The 16,459-nt window shown below is 44.3% G+C and overlaps 1 protein-coding gene across 9 annotated transcripts in view; it reads right to left on the bottom strand.

The window, feature by feature from the left end:
* Window positions 1-3,616: 3,616 nt before the first annotated feature.
* The window catches only part of PDE9A (phosphodiesterase 9A), a 51,189-nt gene continuing 38,346 nt past the window's right edge, over window positions 3,617-16,459 (bottom strand). For all 9 annotated transcript variants that reach the window (XM_068179624.1, XM_068179625.1, XM_068179633.1 and 6 more), the window contains 9 exons: window positions 15,495-15,581; window positions 11,844-11,948; window positions 10,174-10,256; window positions 9,159-9,315; window positions 7,916-8,029; window positions 7,152-7,256; window positions 6,269-6,397; window positions 5,579-5,674; window positions 3,617-4,000 (listed from right to left, as the gene is read on the bottom strand). In XM_068179624.1, coding sequence (XP_068035725.1) covers window positions 3,950-4,000; window positions 5,579-5,674; window positions 6,269-6,397; window positions 7,152-7,256; window positions 7,916-8,029; window positions 9,159-9,315; window positions 10,174-10,256; window positions 11,844-11,948; window positions 15,495-15,581 — 927 coding nt within the window. In that variant the 3' untranslated portion in view covers window positions 3,617-3,949. The remainder of the gene's footprint in view (window positions 4,001-5,578; window positions 5,675-6,268; window positions 6,398-7,151; window positions 7,257-7,915; window positions 8,030-9,158; window positions 9,316-10,173; window positions 10,257-11,843; window positions 11,949-15,494; window positions 15,582-16,459) is intronic.

Here is a 16,459-nt window from a genome sequence, read left to right as displayed (position 1 = left end):
TTCCTGTGGACTGAGGGTTGAGTGCTGCTCATCCCTGACAGACTTGTTCCTTGGTTTTATAGCCACAGGTAAATCAAGGAGATGGGAAACAGGCAAATAGGAGAGATTTTGTGTTAGTGGGGCAGATGATTTGCCCACTCTGTTTGCTCTCTCACAGAAATTATTACAGTATGACAGGACGATAAAAGCAGTGTATGTGCTCTTAATCCCACAGAGCAGGCATGAAGGTAAACTTGCCCTTCAGATGTTTTTGAAGAGAAGGGGTAGTTTGCAGCAAAAACCTGCTGTTTAAAATGGGAAAATTGAACAGTGCATGACAGTGCTTCTCCTGACAGGCTCAAACTCCCACATGGGGCAGATGCTGTCGTTGTTGCTGCTCAGAGGCAGCTCTGAGATGAACAATTTCCATGTACAGATACTCCTGTGGCATTACATGACTCCTGTATTAACAGACACTAAACTTCCCCTGTAAATTGGCCGCTGTGGGGGCACTCACATTTTTAAAAAGCTGTTTCCCTCCCAAGACATGCAGCCTCAGTTTGATCTGATTATCAAACCATACCAAAACACAGAGTAATGGGCTGTGGGATCTCACAGCTTAAAAAAAAAAAAAAAGAAGTAAAATCCCAGAGCTCATCATTAGTTTCCCAGGCTAAATGGTGTGGAATTGTTATAACCCATTTCATGTTCAGCTTTGATCCCAAGTCTAGGACAGCCATGCAAGGCTGGGGTGCACCTGGCATTGTCATGATGCTGAAAGCTGCAACAGGTCATAGAAAATTCTCTGTAAGTCACCTACTGCAAACAGAAACAGCACTGAGACACAATACCCACTCTTAGTCATTGGAATGGGGGAGAAAAGATTAAATCACACTGGAGACATCTGTCTCCCTGCCTCAAAAAACTTCATTCTCATGCTAAGTCTGGTTTTAAAATGTCACCTTGAAAATGTGTGACATTTTAATGGGCTGATTGCCTGAGATTCTCAAATCCTTTAATTAGTATATGAATCACAATGTTAAATATTGTGGGAAAAGCATAAGAAACTAGAATTATAAGAGAATGCCTTGCATTTCCCTTGGTTAAACATATCTTGGGAGGACTGTCTCATAGAAATCTAATATTACAAAGACAAATGAGATTAAAAAAATACTATGGTATTCCCATTTATACCATCAGCTGGTTGTGATTGCATGGTTTGTTTTTGTTTTGTTTTGTTTTTTTTTTTCTAATTTTACAGCTGTCTATGAAAGCAGCCTGGGTGTTGCCTGTTCTTTCAATAACCCTCACAGCACATTACAGCATCACCACAGTCACTACTGCAGCCCTGAGAATGGGTTGCATTCCCTTTTTCCACGTTTCTGATGCAGCTCCAAAATATTCAGCAGGATTTCATCGATGCCTTTTGTCCATCTCTCTCCAGTAAACAGTTTTTTTGGTTGCTCCTAAAAACGGTGGAGGCCAAAACAAACCATCAATTCCCAAAAATCCTTCAGTCAGAGAAAGCCAAGGAGCCTGCACTGTGCAAGAAGCTCCTTTGTGCCAGGGTCCATGGCTAGGCTGGTGGGAGCCAAGCACATGGATAAATACTTGCTGGATTAGGCTTTGTGGTTAGAGAAAATCCTTCCAGCTGAAATGAATCTTCCTATAAGCATCTAACTCTTAGGAAGTTTTAGTGGGAGGAGGGGGCAGTCAAGTTTGCACAGCAGGTTTTCTCATCTGCTGTGAGTGGCTCAGTGCAGGAGCTGGCAAGGCCTAAGCAATTGTTCATGGCTCCTGCACAGCTCATCTGCTCTGGGAGCTGATTTGTGACGGAAATCCGCTTGAATGGAGATGGTAAATTCGATTTACTTGTGCAAAAGTAGTGAAGAATTCCACAGAGGAACAACCTGGGAACGTACTTTGGATTATAAGATTTAGGAAGGAAAAAGGGCACAAACCACATAACTCAGATTCGACCTTCAAGCATCAGAAGTTTGAGGTTAATCAAAACTAGGGTGTAGGTCATCCATTCATGAAGATGTCTGTGTGAGTTGGGGCTGACCCTGTGCTTGGGTCTTTTCATTTCCCTTAGGATCTATTCAAATCCAGGGATCAGAGCCCTTTCCAGTTTGCAGCAGAAAGCCCAAAACCACAAGCAAAAAGCTGTTTAAAGGAGGAGGCAGCAGCAGACAGAACTAGCTGTGAGTCTGTCCTGGGTCTCTGGAAACTTTCAGGTAGGAACAGAGTACAGGGGTGGAGGTTTTGGGGTAATTTGGATCTCTCTGAGAGATTGGAGTGTAACTGAAATAACACAGTTTGTGTGCTAATGAAAGAGACCAAACACAGGAAATGGCACTGGGGGAGAAAGGAGAGTTAAACTCAGGATTAATGTGCAGAAACAACAGGAGAACAATCTGAATTTCCAGAGAAGGCAAGATTTGCTGTTCAGGGCTAATACTAGAGACGTGCCAGAGAGGCTGAAGTGTTTCCCGGGCCATGGGGGGAAAAGATGTCCCCTCCTGCTCATCCCTCTGACAAACCAGCTGCAGCTTTGGGCTTTGCAGAGCTGGGGAGCCAAGGGGAACCTGAGCCATGTCCATGCCTGTGACTGCCCATGTGGGAGATGCCAGCACGCCAGGGTGCATGGAATCCCTGCTCCCAGCAGCCACACCACAGTAGGACCTGAAACCCTCAGCGAGGACAGCCTGTCCCAGCTGGGAGAAACCAGGTGAGCAGCATGGCTGTGGCTTGATTCTTGCGGGGGATTTATTGCAGCCTTCCCTTTGGGGAGGTGGTGCACAGGAATCAATCCCAGCACTGTCTGTTCACACAGCTGCAACACCTGGGCAGAGCTTGGCTCCCAACCATCACAAAACCATCCATGGAACTGCAGCTTTCCATGATGTACCACAGGAATAATTCTAAGGCTTCTCCTCCAAGGAAAACCATCCCTCTCCTCTCCTGTACAGCCCCTTGTATTCATTATGGGAGCATTGCTCTTTAGGAACGTGGACTGTTCTCACGTGAACACATACACAGAATGAAATAATAACACCCATTTCTGTAGAAGAATATATTATTTAGCAGATTGGTTTAAAAGTAAAAAAAAAAAAAAAAAAAATCTGTACATCTTTGAAGGTGTCTCTTGTTGGGTTTTTTTTTGCATCAACAAGGATAAAAATGTGTTTGCACCATGGTTTTTTCAGCTTTGTGCTCCCTTCTTTGCTCATGCTGAAGGATCCCATGGTGTCCAGCTGTACCAGGCCGCAAAGCAACCCTGCAAACTCACTAAGGTTTCTTCTGATTTCTTCTAGTGTAGAAAAAAAAAAAAAAAAAAAAGAAAATTGCATCCACTATGCTGGGCTTCTGAATGTACTGTGAACACTATAAAATTCAGAGAATAATGAGGAGAAATGTGTCATTAGGGCCTACCAGGCAAACAAAAATGTATGCCTGGACCCTTGTCAGTGTATAAGCATCTGGTGAGCTCTGCTGTAATTAGCATACTGCTGTACACATATAGAGAGTATTTCCCAGAAAAAGGCTCCTTAGCTAAACTCTGATTTGTCTCTACAGACTGCGGGCAGCTGGGTCACCAAACAGGCAGATCTGCTGAAGGCTGGAGCTGTGCTGCAGCCTGAGCAGTGTCCGCAGGGAGAATCCTGCCGGGAGGCTGTTGTGGGAATGCTGGAGCCTGGGGAATCCTGCCAGGAGGCTGTGCTGAGAATGCTGGAGCCCGGGGAATCCTGCCAGGAGGCTGTGGAGGGAATGCCAGAGTCTGGGGAGCCCGCGGTGTCCGACGGCAGCAGCACCTCTATGAGGAGGCTGCAGGCTGTGGATCCATCTCTCCCTGCATGGTCCCACTTGGATTTTAACGTAGCCACCTCCTCTGCTTGGCTAATAGAGCATTTCTCAAACCAGAGTAGCCTCTAGGCTCGTGGTTTATTTGTTCAAAGGCTGTTTCCTCTCACTTTTCGGTACTGCCGGTGGTCAAACCTTCACTCTTCTGTTTCTGCAGCTGGAATGAAGAGCAGAGCAGGATTAATCCCCCCTGACTCACACTCACAATGCTGCTGTGAGTCCCACGCTCAGCTCTCCACAAGGCATGTGCAGTATCTCCTGGGAAATAATAGGCAGCAGCTTGGAATATCACAGGCATTGTTTCATCCAAACAGCTCTGGATGAATGTCCTGGGTAAACAGAACTCAGTCTTTCTCATCAGCTATTGTACTAGGCTCTCAGATTATTAATTAAGTCCTCTTGTTTCAGAATATTTCTGAATTCAAGCAGCTCCTATTTTTTTAAGACCTCTTGTGCCAATACACTGTAATTAAAGCTCCATCAGTTTGTATAAAAATGCTGTTTTGACAGCTTCTGTAAACCAGAAGTAAAATCTCAGCTCAACTGGAAAGATGAATAGAACTCAGAAAGTCTGGCAGTCGTATTTGAGTTCTTTTGCCCGCGTTTGACAAATGCCCCTGTCTAAATGGAAAAATGCCTAAAAGGCTTTGTTCTCCTTTAAAATTTAGTGCCCCCAGAGCCTGTGCTCTTTGATCAACAAGACTCAGTACTTCAACTGCTGAGGGGCTTTTTCTCCAAAGCACTTGGGAGGAGATGGGAGCTACAGCAAAGCTACTGTTCCACTCATGGATGATCAAGCGGAGGAACCTTCATTACCCACATATCAAACAGTATCAGCACAACTGGTGCTCCAGGGCACTTCCCAACTTATTTTAATGATGGAGTGGCTGATAGCACCCTGCCTACATTATGAATTTTTTCATGTCAGAAACTCCCTACTCTGTGCTGCCATTAGGGCAGGTTTTGTTGTGGATCTTGGCAGGGAAAAGAGGCACTGGAAGAGGTGTGCAAGAAAGGAGTGCAGGGCCATTGTCACAGGCTGCAGGGAGCTGGACCAGCACTCTGACTGCTGCCCTGGGCACTGGTCCCTGCCCTGCCAGGCTCCTGAGGCAACGCAGACCTGCTGAGAGACAGCAAATGTGTTTACCCGGAATCCCCACCTGCCCTGAGCCTCATAGAATGAGAGATGCTCTGTACCTTGAAGTCCCCAACAGGCAATTAAAGGGCTTCACTGGTTGTGTGTTTAATCCTCCTGGGTGCTTTGCATGACAGAGTGATTCCTCATAAAATGCCAAGCACATCTTGATGACACACAGGTAACTGGAAATTCCTTCTCAGAAAATAAACTCACGCACTGGTGCTGCAGAGCCTTGAACTGCTCAACCCCAGAACGTTTTGCTGCTGTGTAACCCAGGCAAACTCCTTCCCAAGGGAGGGCAGATCCCTCCAGGGAGAGGTGTGCTCCCTTCAGGGGGCTATTCCTGGGGTCTGTGCCTTGCAAGCAGTTCCTGTCCTGTGCCCATACTTCTGTGGTTCCTGGTGGACTCTGCAAGGATATGTTTTTACTGCTTGAGGCACACACCTCTCTCCAGGCAGGACTAATGAATGTGTTTCTCAGGATAATGATTATGCCACAAGCATTCCCACTGTTTCAGAATTAAGCTGCTGCTTAATTATTATGTTTGGCTTATTCAATTATAATGTTTGCTGTATCAAGGAGATAATTGGAGTTTACCTCTTTCATAGCATCATCTATCTGTTTTAACCCCTCGTAGTGGTCCCTGGATTCCCACAGAGGCTGGAGCATCACCTCCTCCACTTCTGGGAACAGCTAGGTGGAAACAAGACAAAGACTATCAGCATTTCCTTTTGCATTCTTCAACTTGCTGCATTATTTGGCTGTACATGCTGAAAACGGGGCGTGGAAGGTATCGGTGCTGGGATCCCCGACACGGGAAGAATGATGTCTGAACTCCAATGATTTCAGAAGGCTAATTAATTACTTTATTAAACTATATTATCCTAGAGCTATATTACACTATATTAGACTAATAAGAACTATCACTAACTAACCAGCAAACCCTTGACTCTCTCCCGAGAGTCCCGACACAGCTGTGGATCCAATTGGTCGATGAATCCAAAACACCATCACCAGAATCCAATCAAGCAATCACCCTGGGTAAACAATCTCCAGAACACATTCCACATGGGCACAAACAGGGAGCAGCGAATGAGAGAAGAATTGTTTTGATTCTCTTTTCTCTGCTTCTCTCAGGAGAAATCTCTCAGGAGTCTCTCTGTTCAATGCGAATACCGCAGGAAGGTACATCCCCATTTCCCTGGATCACTAAGCACCTGGCGGGGCAAACACCAGAGGGAAGCTCTGCTCTCCTCCTCGCTGGTTTCTGCCCCTGGGTGACTTTACCTTTGTCACTGTTTCGAACATGGGGATGAGGACGAACTTGAGGAATCCGATCTGTGCCGTCGGTTTGGTCACTTTGTCGCGGTCCATGAACGGCGCCACCGGGAGCCCCTCGGATTTTTCTCGGTCGCTCTGGAACAACCAGAGAAACAACCCAGAGATAACAAAGCCAGAGATAACAAATATTAATCCTGTCTAGGAGGCTGCGAGGAGAGTGATGCACCAAGCAGGTGAGCAGCCCTCAGATGCAGATCACAGAGGTGGCTGTAGATAGCACAGAATAGTGATGTGCTTCCCTCAGGCTGATGTCTCTGCTTTGTGGAGAGCAACATCTGAATAAAGAGAATTCTGTTCAGTTATTTCTGCTCAGCACCAGCATCAAAGTGTTCACCTCCAGCCTTGCAGGGTGGCTGACTCCCTTTGTAAACCCACTGGACTTGTGAGGTAAAGTATTTCAGAGTACCTAGAAAGCTGGTAATGGCCCTTGCTGCTCTGAAAGAGAATGAATAGTTCTGTGATTTCCTCATTGTTCTCCAGAGAGTGATTATTTTCAGGTATTCAAACAGAAATTATATCTCATTCTTTACTAATGATTAAAAGAGAAAATCAGTTGCATCCACTTGCTTACTGAGCAGGTCCTTTTGCTGGCATCCTTCTCTGACTTTTTGTAAAATAAGTTTTCCATGGAATCATAGAATGGTTTGGGTTGGAAAGGACCTTAAAGATCATCCAGTTCCAACCCTCTGCCATGGGCAGGGTAACTGCCACTAAACCTGGTAGTTCGAGCTAGAACCAGACTGGGCTGTCAGACAGTGAAGCACCTGTGGGATTTGGAAATAGCAGGAAATAGTGAAATTGTGCAATTGCATCTCTCCCTCACTCTTACCTGCATAAAATACTCCTCCAGTAAGCAATCTACCCAGGGCTCCGCTACCTCCATCGGGCGGACTTCGTTGGAGATATCGCAGCATTTTATCAGCACCATCTTCAGCTGAAAGAGGACAACACTTCAATGCTGCAGTCCTAAAGCCAGCCCTTCTCCCCCTTTCCACAACCCCTGTCCCGGCAATGCTTTCAACCAGAAAGGACAATTTCAGGATTTAACCAGAGGTCTTAAATGATCTGAATCCTTTTTCCCTCTCGCAGCTGCTCTGTGTAAATCACTTATCCCCTCTCTGCTTTGCTTCCCCCCTCTGCAGCACTGGGATGTGTCACAGTGAGATGTGCACTTATCTGCTGCATGAAGAGATTCAGTCACAAGTGACCATTAAGTTTTTTGTGGAGCACTCAGAGGCAGCTGGGAAAAGATTTCCCTGGAAATCAACCACAACTGCACTAGGGAATAGAGGAAACAAGAGGTTTTACTCTTATGGATTTTTCTTGCCCCACAGTAAAGGACGATAAGAATTTGTGGCCTAATAGAGTAAATTTTTTTATTTTCTTGATGGGACTCCAGGATTTCTAAAGCTGGAAAAATCTATTTAATATAGAGCAGTTCCAAATTGTAATTATTTTTTGGCAGGGCAGAAAATGTAGGAGGGATTATTTTTTGATAATATATATTGAATCTTGGTTTTTCAACAAACAAAAGTTAATCTACAAGCTTTCACTCCATGCACAGAAAAATAACAATCCACAAAACCTCCTTACACAGGTCATGTGTTCTTCATTTGTGTAATCAAAGTTTTCCATTTTTTCCTTGAAAGAGTCCAGTATTTCTGCATGTCTCGCCATGTCTGTAGCCAGGATTAACGTAATTATCCCCTAGCAAAGAAAACATGTTCACATATTAACGTGACATTCCTTACAAGGTCTGTGATTGCAAAGCCAAGTAGGGTCTGTCTTGCACACGAAATGCCTCAGATGCACTGAATTGCTCATGCTGGAAGGGGAAGTTCCTGACTTGGAACTGCCAAGGGAATGGGAAGAGGGTTGGTTATAAAGAGTTTGTGGTACACGAGGATCATGGTTTTATGTGATATTCCAGAGACACTGAGGTTTTTCCTTTCTCATTGACTAATTGTAGAAAAACAAACTGTACAACAGGATGTTAAAATCCATGCTCTGGCTGCCAAGATCCACTTGCCTCTCCTTGGAAGGCACTGTGGGTTTTGCTGCTGACTCTTAGTGGCCCTGAGACAAAAATCATGATGTGGATACCAGCTGGGCCCATCCTCTTTGGATTAAGGGCTTTGAAACACTTGGATGCGGACAAGGAGCTCTGTATCCTCCTGCTGTGCAGAATTTATGATGGGAAAACATGTGGTTAATTTAAAGTTGTGGGTTTTCATAGAGAACAGTCCCTTTTGGGCCCGTGCCAGTTTCCCACACACTGGCAGAATCAGGAACTCCAACCAGCCCTTATACTGCTTCTTCACTCAGTGTGTAAGGAAGGTGTAATGTGGAAATTAAGACTGAATTTTGGCCCTTAGAGCCCTGATGGGAATTGTAACATTGTTCAGTGCCTCAGAGATAACTGTGACGACTCCCAGTGCACCAGGGCCTCTTCCAACAGTACAAGTGCTCTGCTGCTGCAAATTCTTTTCCCCTTTTGAAGCCCCTCTTAAAATTAATACAGTGTTCCTGTAAAGCACAAACTTCTGCCCTGAGAGCTTAATCCTTCCCCAGTCAGTGCTAATTGGCTCCTCCAACAATATAAACATCTACCCCCAAAATGTCATAGGCTTTAATAGCCAGGATGTACTCATTATTCCTCAGCATCGCATTCCAGTGAGTGCTGCTGTGGAAGTTTTCCAAGAATCCCTCTTGGATCCTCCCAATTCAAGGGGCTTTTTCAGCCCTGCCCTCCAGGGAGGATGAATCATCGTGGAGCAGGGAAGTCCGTGCGCGTTTGTAACCTCAGGAACGGCGTGTGCAGGAGCAGCACTCCTACCTGTCTTATCTGCTTGAACTGGTCCTGGTCCACGTTGGAGAAAATGTTGAATTCTGGCTGGGAGATGATCTGGAAGGCCACGGCGCAGTGGTGGTTCTCCAGCGGGGAGATGTCGTTGTAGCGCACGGCCAGCTCCGTCCGCGCGTTGATCTGGTAGCTGAGGGCAGGGAAAGCCGTGAGGAAAAAGCTCCTCAGACACCCACCAGCTGCTCCAAGCCACGCTGCTTCCTCCTGCTTGCGTTCTTTTCAGTGCTCATTCAGTTAGCTGCAGCTTTGGGGTCTTTTTGGTTGTTGGTATTAAATCGGATTTTCACAGAAAATAGATATTTTAAGTAATCTCAGGCGTTGATTCCCCTCAGTGGGTGAGCATTCACCCAAAAGGGTGGTTTTTTTTCCTTTTCTAATTTTTACCACATTTCTAGTTTAAAATTATGTAGAACAAAACCAGAAGGAACTGTTTGGGTATAATTCAACCCCTACTAATGGTAAAAGCAGAGATTCTCACTGGTCCCAGTCAGAACTGGGTTCTGCCCTTATTTAATGAGTGGTTACAAATAAATCAGATTCTCTCTCTTTCACACGCACACAAAAGTGTCTGGGGTCAACAGCGATAATTTCCTCACATGAAAATAAACAGAGTAAAGTACACTTCATGATTTATAATTATGAAATAAAGTGTAAGCTAAATCCCCCTTTGAATTTTAGTGTAATTATTCCATTATAATAATTTATAGCTCTGTTACTAGCTGTAACAGAGTATTACACCTTGTTTTTTCAGGTGTTAGGGGGGAAAGTGTTCAAATAGAAATCTGAAAAAAAAAACGTTTTCCTTACAGAACCAAGGACTGGTTGGCAAACCCCAACCCAGACCTGAGCTCTGCTTTGGCCCACGTGAGTGGCAGGCAGGGCCTTGGGAAAAGGTCAGAAAAGGAAAACCTGATCTACCAAAAACTGCCAACCAGTGTTACCTTCCCAATAGATTTTAAGGGAAGAGAAAGCAGGAGAACAGACTCACGTATTGTTATAGCCTGGATGGTCCAAGTCATGGCACACTGCTGCAGTCATGAGAATCAAAATGTCAATTTGGGAAAATTTCTCCTGTAAAATACAAAACATGAATGTAGTATTATGATTTCTACTTCCCCTATCCCTGTAAATTAAAAGAAATAAAGAAAACAGATATATTTACTTTTTAGAGAAGTGCAAATCTGAGCAAAATGAATCATTTTTCCTTAGATGAATTTACTTCAGTCAAGAAAGAGAAATCTGCCTTCCCTTCCAGTAAAAATTACTCAGATTTGCCTTTGTTGCATTAAATAACAGCATCTCAGAGGAGGCAATTTCCTTGAAACTTGCTATTACTGCAGAGATGATATAAAAGCACTGAGACATTAGTACAGTCTCTTACAAGTCATTTGAGCACCCTGATTAGGTCAAGGGAGGTCTGGAAGATGGCTCTGTTGCCACTGCATTCTGCATTAACTAAAGTTAGGAAAAGAGCAAGAAAAATTAAATGTTGTGTTCCCACAGCTTTTGAATAGCATGGACTTACATTAAAGCAAATTTTTCTTCATGCTGCTACTGGCAAGAAAACAGAATTAGGCCAGTAACTGATATGTGTAACTATGGATTTAAAAAAGGGTTTTTTTAAAGCGAAAAAAAGCAGTTTTGTAAATAAATGAAATGAATATATGAGTGCAGGTTATCCAGACAGTGAAATTAATTGATGCCTATAATTTTGTACAAAATAAAGGTCAAATGTGTGTCCTGCATATAATACATGCCAGGCTACAGGACAAGCACAGGTAAAAGCACACATTTGGAGAAAACTTCTTGTGGGAACATTTTGTGTCCCAAACAAAGAACATACTCACAGAGCATAATTCAGTAGGGGTTTGGCTGTCATTCCTAAATGTTTCACTCCAGTACAAACTGTGGACATCCAGGAGGTGAAGTTGCCTCCCCAGCAGCCTCAGAAAGCTGTGCAGGTGCTGGGGGTTAGGAATGGGATGGCTGAGGTGGAAATGCAACACCTCTCCTTTGTGTGCCCAGGTGTCAGATTAAGTTTTTTTTCTGATCTAGACATGGGGTAACTGAGAGGCATTTTAAAAGCTTCTATTCCATTTTCAGTTTCATGAGAAGGGTGAGACAATGCAGATGTTATAATTCACGCCATCACAAGCAGAAGTCTGTAATTTCTTAGTTATAATACACTATTAGTATTTCTTGGCCTATTAGTCTTTGCTATGCTATACCTTAAATAATACTGTAATTAATACTGTAAATGCCTTAAAGGCAATCACCTAAAATCACTCTTCGTGCGTCTTAATACAATGCACCTTTCATAGTTCTATTTCTCTAAAGTATCCAGAGGCCATCCTTTGAAACTTGTTTCTAGTTCCATTTCTCTCTCACCAACATCTGTCCTATTCCATGGTGTTTCTAAGTCAGCATTTCTTATCTCAAGGTTTGCACAGAGATGGTTTGCACAGAGATGCACACTGTGTGAGCCTTCTGCCAGGCTCTGAGAATTCTCTACAAATCCATTTCTCACAGCCGGGCACTGAGCAAGTGCAGCCTCCTCAAAGGCCACCACTTGCCAGCAGGCTGGTGGCCCGTTTTGCAGGAGAAGTGGCTCAGGTTTCAGGGTGGAAGTGGAGTGGTGCCACGGAGAAGGGGTCGTACCTGGAGGCTGCAGAGCGAGATCATGCTGTACATCATCTGGGTGACGCAGAAGCAGTGCCGGAAATTGTGGAAGGGGTTGTTCCTGTAATTGTCGTGGATACACAGCTGCAGAGAGAGGGAATGGAGCTGTCACGGGTGGCACAGCTGTTTACCAAGAACTGTAAAGCCTTAAAGGAGTCCTGCGGGGCCCAGGATCATTCTCTGCTAGGACAGAGTGACAGCACAGGGCCTCTGACAATTTCTGCCTTCCTGGGTGAGATTTGTGTTGTAGATACATATTATAATATTGGCTTTTCACAAATATTAAAATGGATTCTATATGTGTGGTGTTAAAGTAACTTAGTCACAAAGATACAGTTTTTATTTCTGTTGTTAATTAAGCTTAGACAGAGCAGTGAAATAGCTGATATAAGTATGTTTGTGTTAAAATGCCTTCTTGGGTGGGATAACATGCAATGAACACAGGATGAGGACCCTGCTACAGATCTGCCAACCATCAGCACTCACTGTCTGAAGGCAGTGTGGAGCAAGGACCAGAACTGAAGGTTATGATAAAAATGGACTAAAGCCACAGCCAAGGAATCTGCATGCTCTGAAAAGGCAGACCCAAGGAGGAGCCATGTTCCAAGGAGTTCTTGGAACATGTGAACTGGTTTGGGGAAAGTTTACTATGCATAAGGGTCTATGAATATGCAACAGGCTGATGTAAGGGAAAAGGTATTTAAGGGCTGTCCCTAAAGCTAACAGTGTGCTGTAACAACCTTTGCTTTATGGTCCTTGTCTCCTATTGTCCTTTATTAAACTTTTAAATTTTCACAGGAGAGCGAACGCATTTTTCACATTTGTGTGTTCCAAGAATTCAGCAGCAGGTAAAGCTCACAGAAAATCCCCTCTCACACCAGCCAGCAATGGGCAAACATCCCAGCACAGCTGCATCTCAGTCCTTAAGAGAGGACACTTTGCTCTCATCCTGAATTTCTATTTCAAACCTTGCAGTGGCTTAATGGGGGACTGTAAAGGGCTCAGAGCCCAGCCCTGGCCCCTTCTCCTGCTGAATACAAACTGCAGCTCTGATACCTTGAGGGCTGAAATGTGGCTGTCATTCCATTTGCCAGTGCTCAGAGGTGGCACTCTGGGACGTGTTGCTTGGCAAAGAGAAGATGTGAATGCACACCAGGCTGGAGCACACCTGGGTGGGTTTTCTACTCCAGTCAGCCTGGGAGAGATTGAGCTGTTCTGGGCTCACAGGAGCCATTGTTGTGTGGATTAACTTTCTGCAGATCCTGGCTTGGTAGCCCTCATTCCACAGGCAGGATAAAGCCTGTCTGTCCCTGTGTCCTGGCTAGTGCCAGCCAGGCTGGCAGAGGGAGGCTGGCACAGCTGGTCTGACACATGCCACGGTCATTATTCCAATGCTCCTCTGGTTTCCTGTCCCTCACAAAGCAGCCAAGAGTCAGCAGCACTGCTGGATCCTCCTCCAAAGCCTGGACCCCAGAGAGCCCTCATGCTTCAGTTACTGAGCCTGAATTAATGACATGGAAAGAATTCCTGTCCCCTTCTCCAGCTAAATCAGAAATTTACTTCAGGAGTCCTCACACCCATCACGATCAAACATTTTAACTCATCACCTGACTTCTAGGAAACCTCAAAGCTCCAGATGAGGTCAAGAGAAGTGTGGTATTTCAATGCTTATTCAGTATTTGTGGGTTTCATTGCAAAAGCTGCACAGATTATTCTGCAGCAAGGATTGTAGAAACACATTTCATTATTTTAAAATGACTCGGGAATGGCATGATATGGTTGCCAGCCAGGCTCACAGGTGGTATCTCACAGCCTACACATGGACAGCCGTGGCACTGCACAAAACTGCATGGAGGTAATGCACACATCCAGCACTGGAGCCCAGAGCATCCCAGGGGACTCCTGACTCAGGAGGGATGGAGTGACTGGGTTGCATTAATCACCCTTTCCTCCTCTTTCTGGAAGATTTCTGTAGCCAGTGGATGTGTGATAAGCATGAGGTGGCATTTTTCTCTCCCACTTGAGTTCAAACTGATGCCCATACTGTGCCTGGGGAAGTACCCCTCTTTGGAGCAGAGCTTTTGAGGCTTTTAAAAATAATTTATTTCTTCAAGAAGATAGGAGACCTCACCCTGCCTTCCCTTTGTAGAAAATACTCAACAAACTCCCCTTTTGTTGCTCAGAGTGAGGCTGTCTTAAATGTTAGTGGCGACAAATTGCTTGGAGACTCAGCTAGGGGAAGCTGCCTGCAGCAGTGTGTGTGGGTGGGCTGTTGGTGTGTGTTGACATATCACCTTGCTTCCCATGTTTTTGGGCTGTGAAACAGGAGGAGGAGATCTTCTGGATTATCTGCTCTGTGTTACCCTTGTTTGTGTTGGGTTTCATCCCACCCCTTGTCTTCAGCTGCTTTATAGGGTCAATACCACCCCGCTTTTCATTTGCCTTCCTCAGAGAGAGAGATTTACCAGATTTTGAGCATTTTTGGCGTCTCCTTTAATGCAGTCATATTATTTTTCTAAAAAAGCTTCACCAGTGCTGGGAATAAATTTCAGGTGAGCCTCCTGCCTTCTGTGGTGACATTTTATCCCCTATTCCAGGCTCTGCTCAGCCCTGTGCCTCGATGTGTCCCTCGTGCAGCAGGACACCCAGCAGTGACAGCCCCATGTGCCTCCTGCCATTGCTGTGCTGGAACACGTGATGGACCCAGTCTTTTCTTTGTCTTTACCAGCTACCTCCTGATTTTGTGATTTTTTTTAGGAGTCTACATCCATCTGAAACAGTGCCCTTTCCTCTCTGCAAGCTCCTCAGGGAATCAGAAGAGATTAATGAGGTGTAAGTCTTTAGTACGGGAATCCTGTGAAACATCTGTATGACGAATTCACACCATGATGTTTTTAATTATTGTCTCAATCAATCTGTGAGACACAGAGGTAAGTTTTTACTAGTTGTAATTCCTCAGGCTATCCCTGGATGCTTTTTAAACAATGGTTAAAATATTTACTGCTCTACAGTTCTCTAGGAACGTGATAGGTTTTTTCTAAGAAAGCCAATATATTCTTCAGCTTTTTAGCAAACACTTTCTTTTGCTCTCCCTTGGACCTGAAAACTCATTGCTTTTTAAATATTCCAGTGTTTCTCCCTCAGCCGTCTCACTTTTGGTATGATCTCATCTTTCTCACATTTTGCATCTCTGCAACATTCTCACATCAAAGACTGAAGCAAAGAAAGTTACTTTCTCAGCAATTCCTTTTCCTTCCTGACTTGCTCTTTCCTCTGCTCCCTGTGATTTAGTACATTGAATGATTATTGCACTTATTGGCACTTTTTAGCTGTATCTGAAGGCACTTGTCTTGCCTCCATTTACAGTAGGTATCAAGAGCATTCAGCAGAAATGAACTGCTTTCAGTAACAGAAACCTCAGCAAATGAATGCAAAACAGTTAAAAAAGAGTCATCTGTGACCACAAGAATGCAAAAATTTTCTGAAGTACTTAAATTTTAAGAATTTGTATAGACTGACTGCTTTCACTGGGGTTACTCACGCCAGTCATGTTAATTCCATGACTAAATGCCCTGTTTATTGATTTTTGAATGTGAAAAATTGCAAACATCAGTAACTTGAAATACTCACCAACCACCTCTTCAATGTGATAGGATTGATGTTGAAGTCTTTTACCAGCCCAAGGTCGTGGTACATGTGCTCCAAACAGCTCAGCATCTGCAGCCAGGAACAGGCAGATTATTGCTGGCTCTGTAAATATCCCTTGAGGACACCCTGTGAAGTGAATTTCCCCCTTGCAAGCATCAAATAATTGCAGAGCCCTCTTTAGATGAAAGAAAGATGTTCAAAGTTTGCATGATTAAAGACAGTGCAAGAGGGGAGACAGAGAGGGTCTGAAAGCTTTTTGAAGCAGACACGCTGCTGTTGACTTCACAGGTTTTGTGCAGGGCTTTGAATATCACACCAGCACTCTCCAGTAATTGTGATTTGTGTGCATCACAGCAATTCCTGCTCACAAAAAAAAGCATTGCCATTTTTCTAGTTCAGCTGGGATGTGTCCTATTGCTCAGTGAAACCAGTGGGAGCTTTTCCCTGGCTGTACAGCAATGGATCAGGCTCTAGCTGAATAGAAAATAACACCAGAAAATAAGAGATCCCTGAAGACACCTTTATTTCAGACATTTGTCAATACCTTCTCTCTTTATGAGCTCCTAACGCCACTATCTTACCTCACATTTCTTGTTTAAAAGAGTTCCCATTATAACCCTACAAAATTGCAGCAGTTTTGTGGTTATCCCCTCATGGAGACTGTAACTACGACTCCCAGTAGCTGAAATGCAAGCACAGGCAGCTCTTTTGAGACAACATCTGCTCTGCAGTAGCAAGAAGGATTCAGGTACTTTAGCACCACCCCTCATATTTAATCATCTGGGCTTGAAAGAATTGAAAACAAAAGATATCGATCATCTCAAAGAACTGAAAACAAAAGATATTGATAATCTCAAGTGTTTGGGTGCTTAACAACTTCCACCAGTCAGAAATGAACAGGTTTCCTGGAGTTCAGGAGTTTATGTGCATATGCATTCTCATTTCTG

This window comes from Anomalospiza imberbis, chromosome 2 (assembly GCF_031753505.1).
Source record: "Anomalospiza imberbis isolate Cuckoo-Finch-1a 21T00152 chromosome 2, ASM3175350v1, whole genome shotgun sequence".
NCBI lineage: Eukaryota > Metazoa > Chordata > Aves > Passeriformes > Viduidae > Anomalospiza > Anomalospiza imberbis.
The sequence above is the reverse complement of the archived record's forward strand: the minus strand, read 5'-3'. Positions and strand labels throughout refer to the sequence as shown.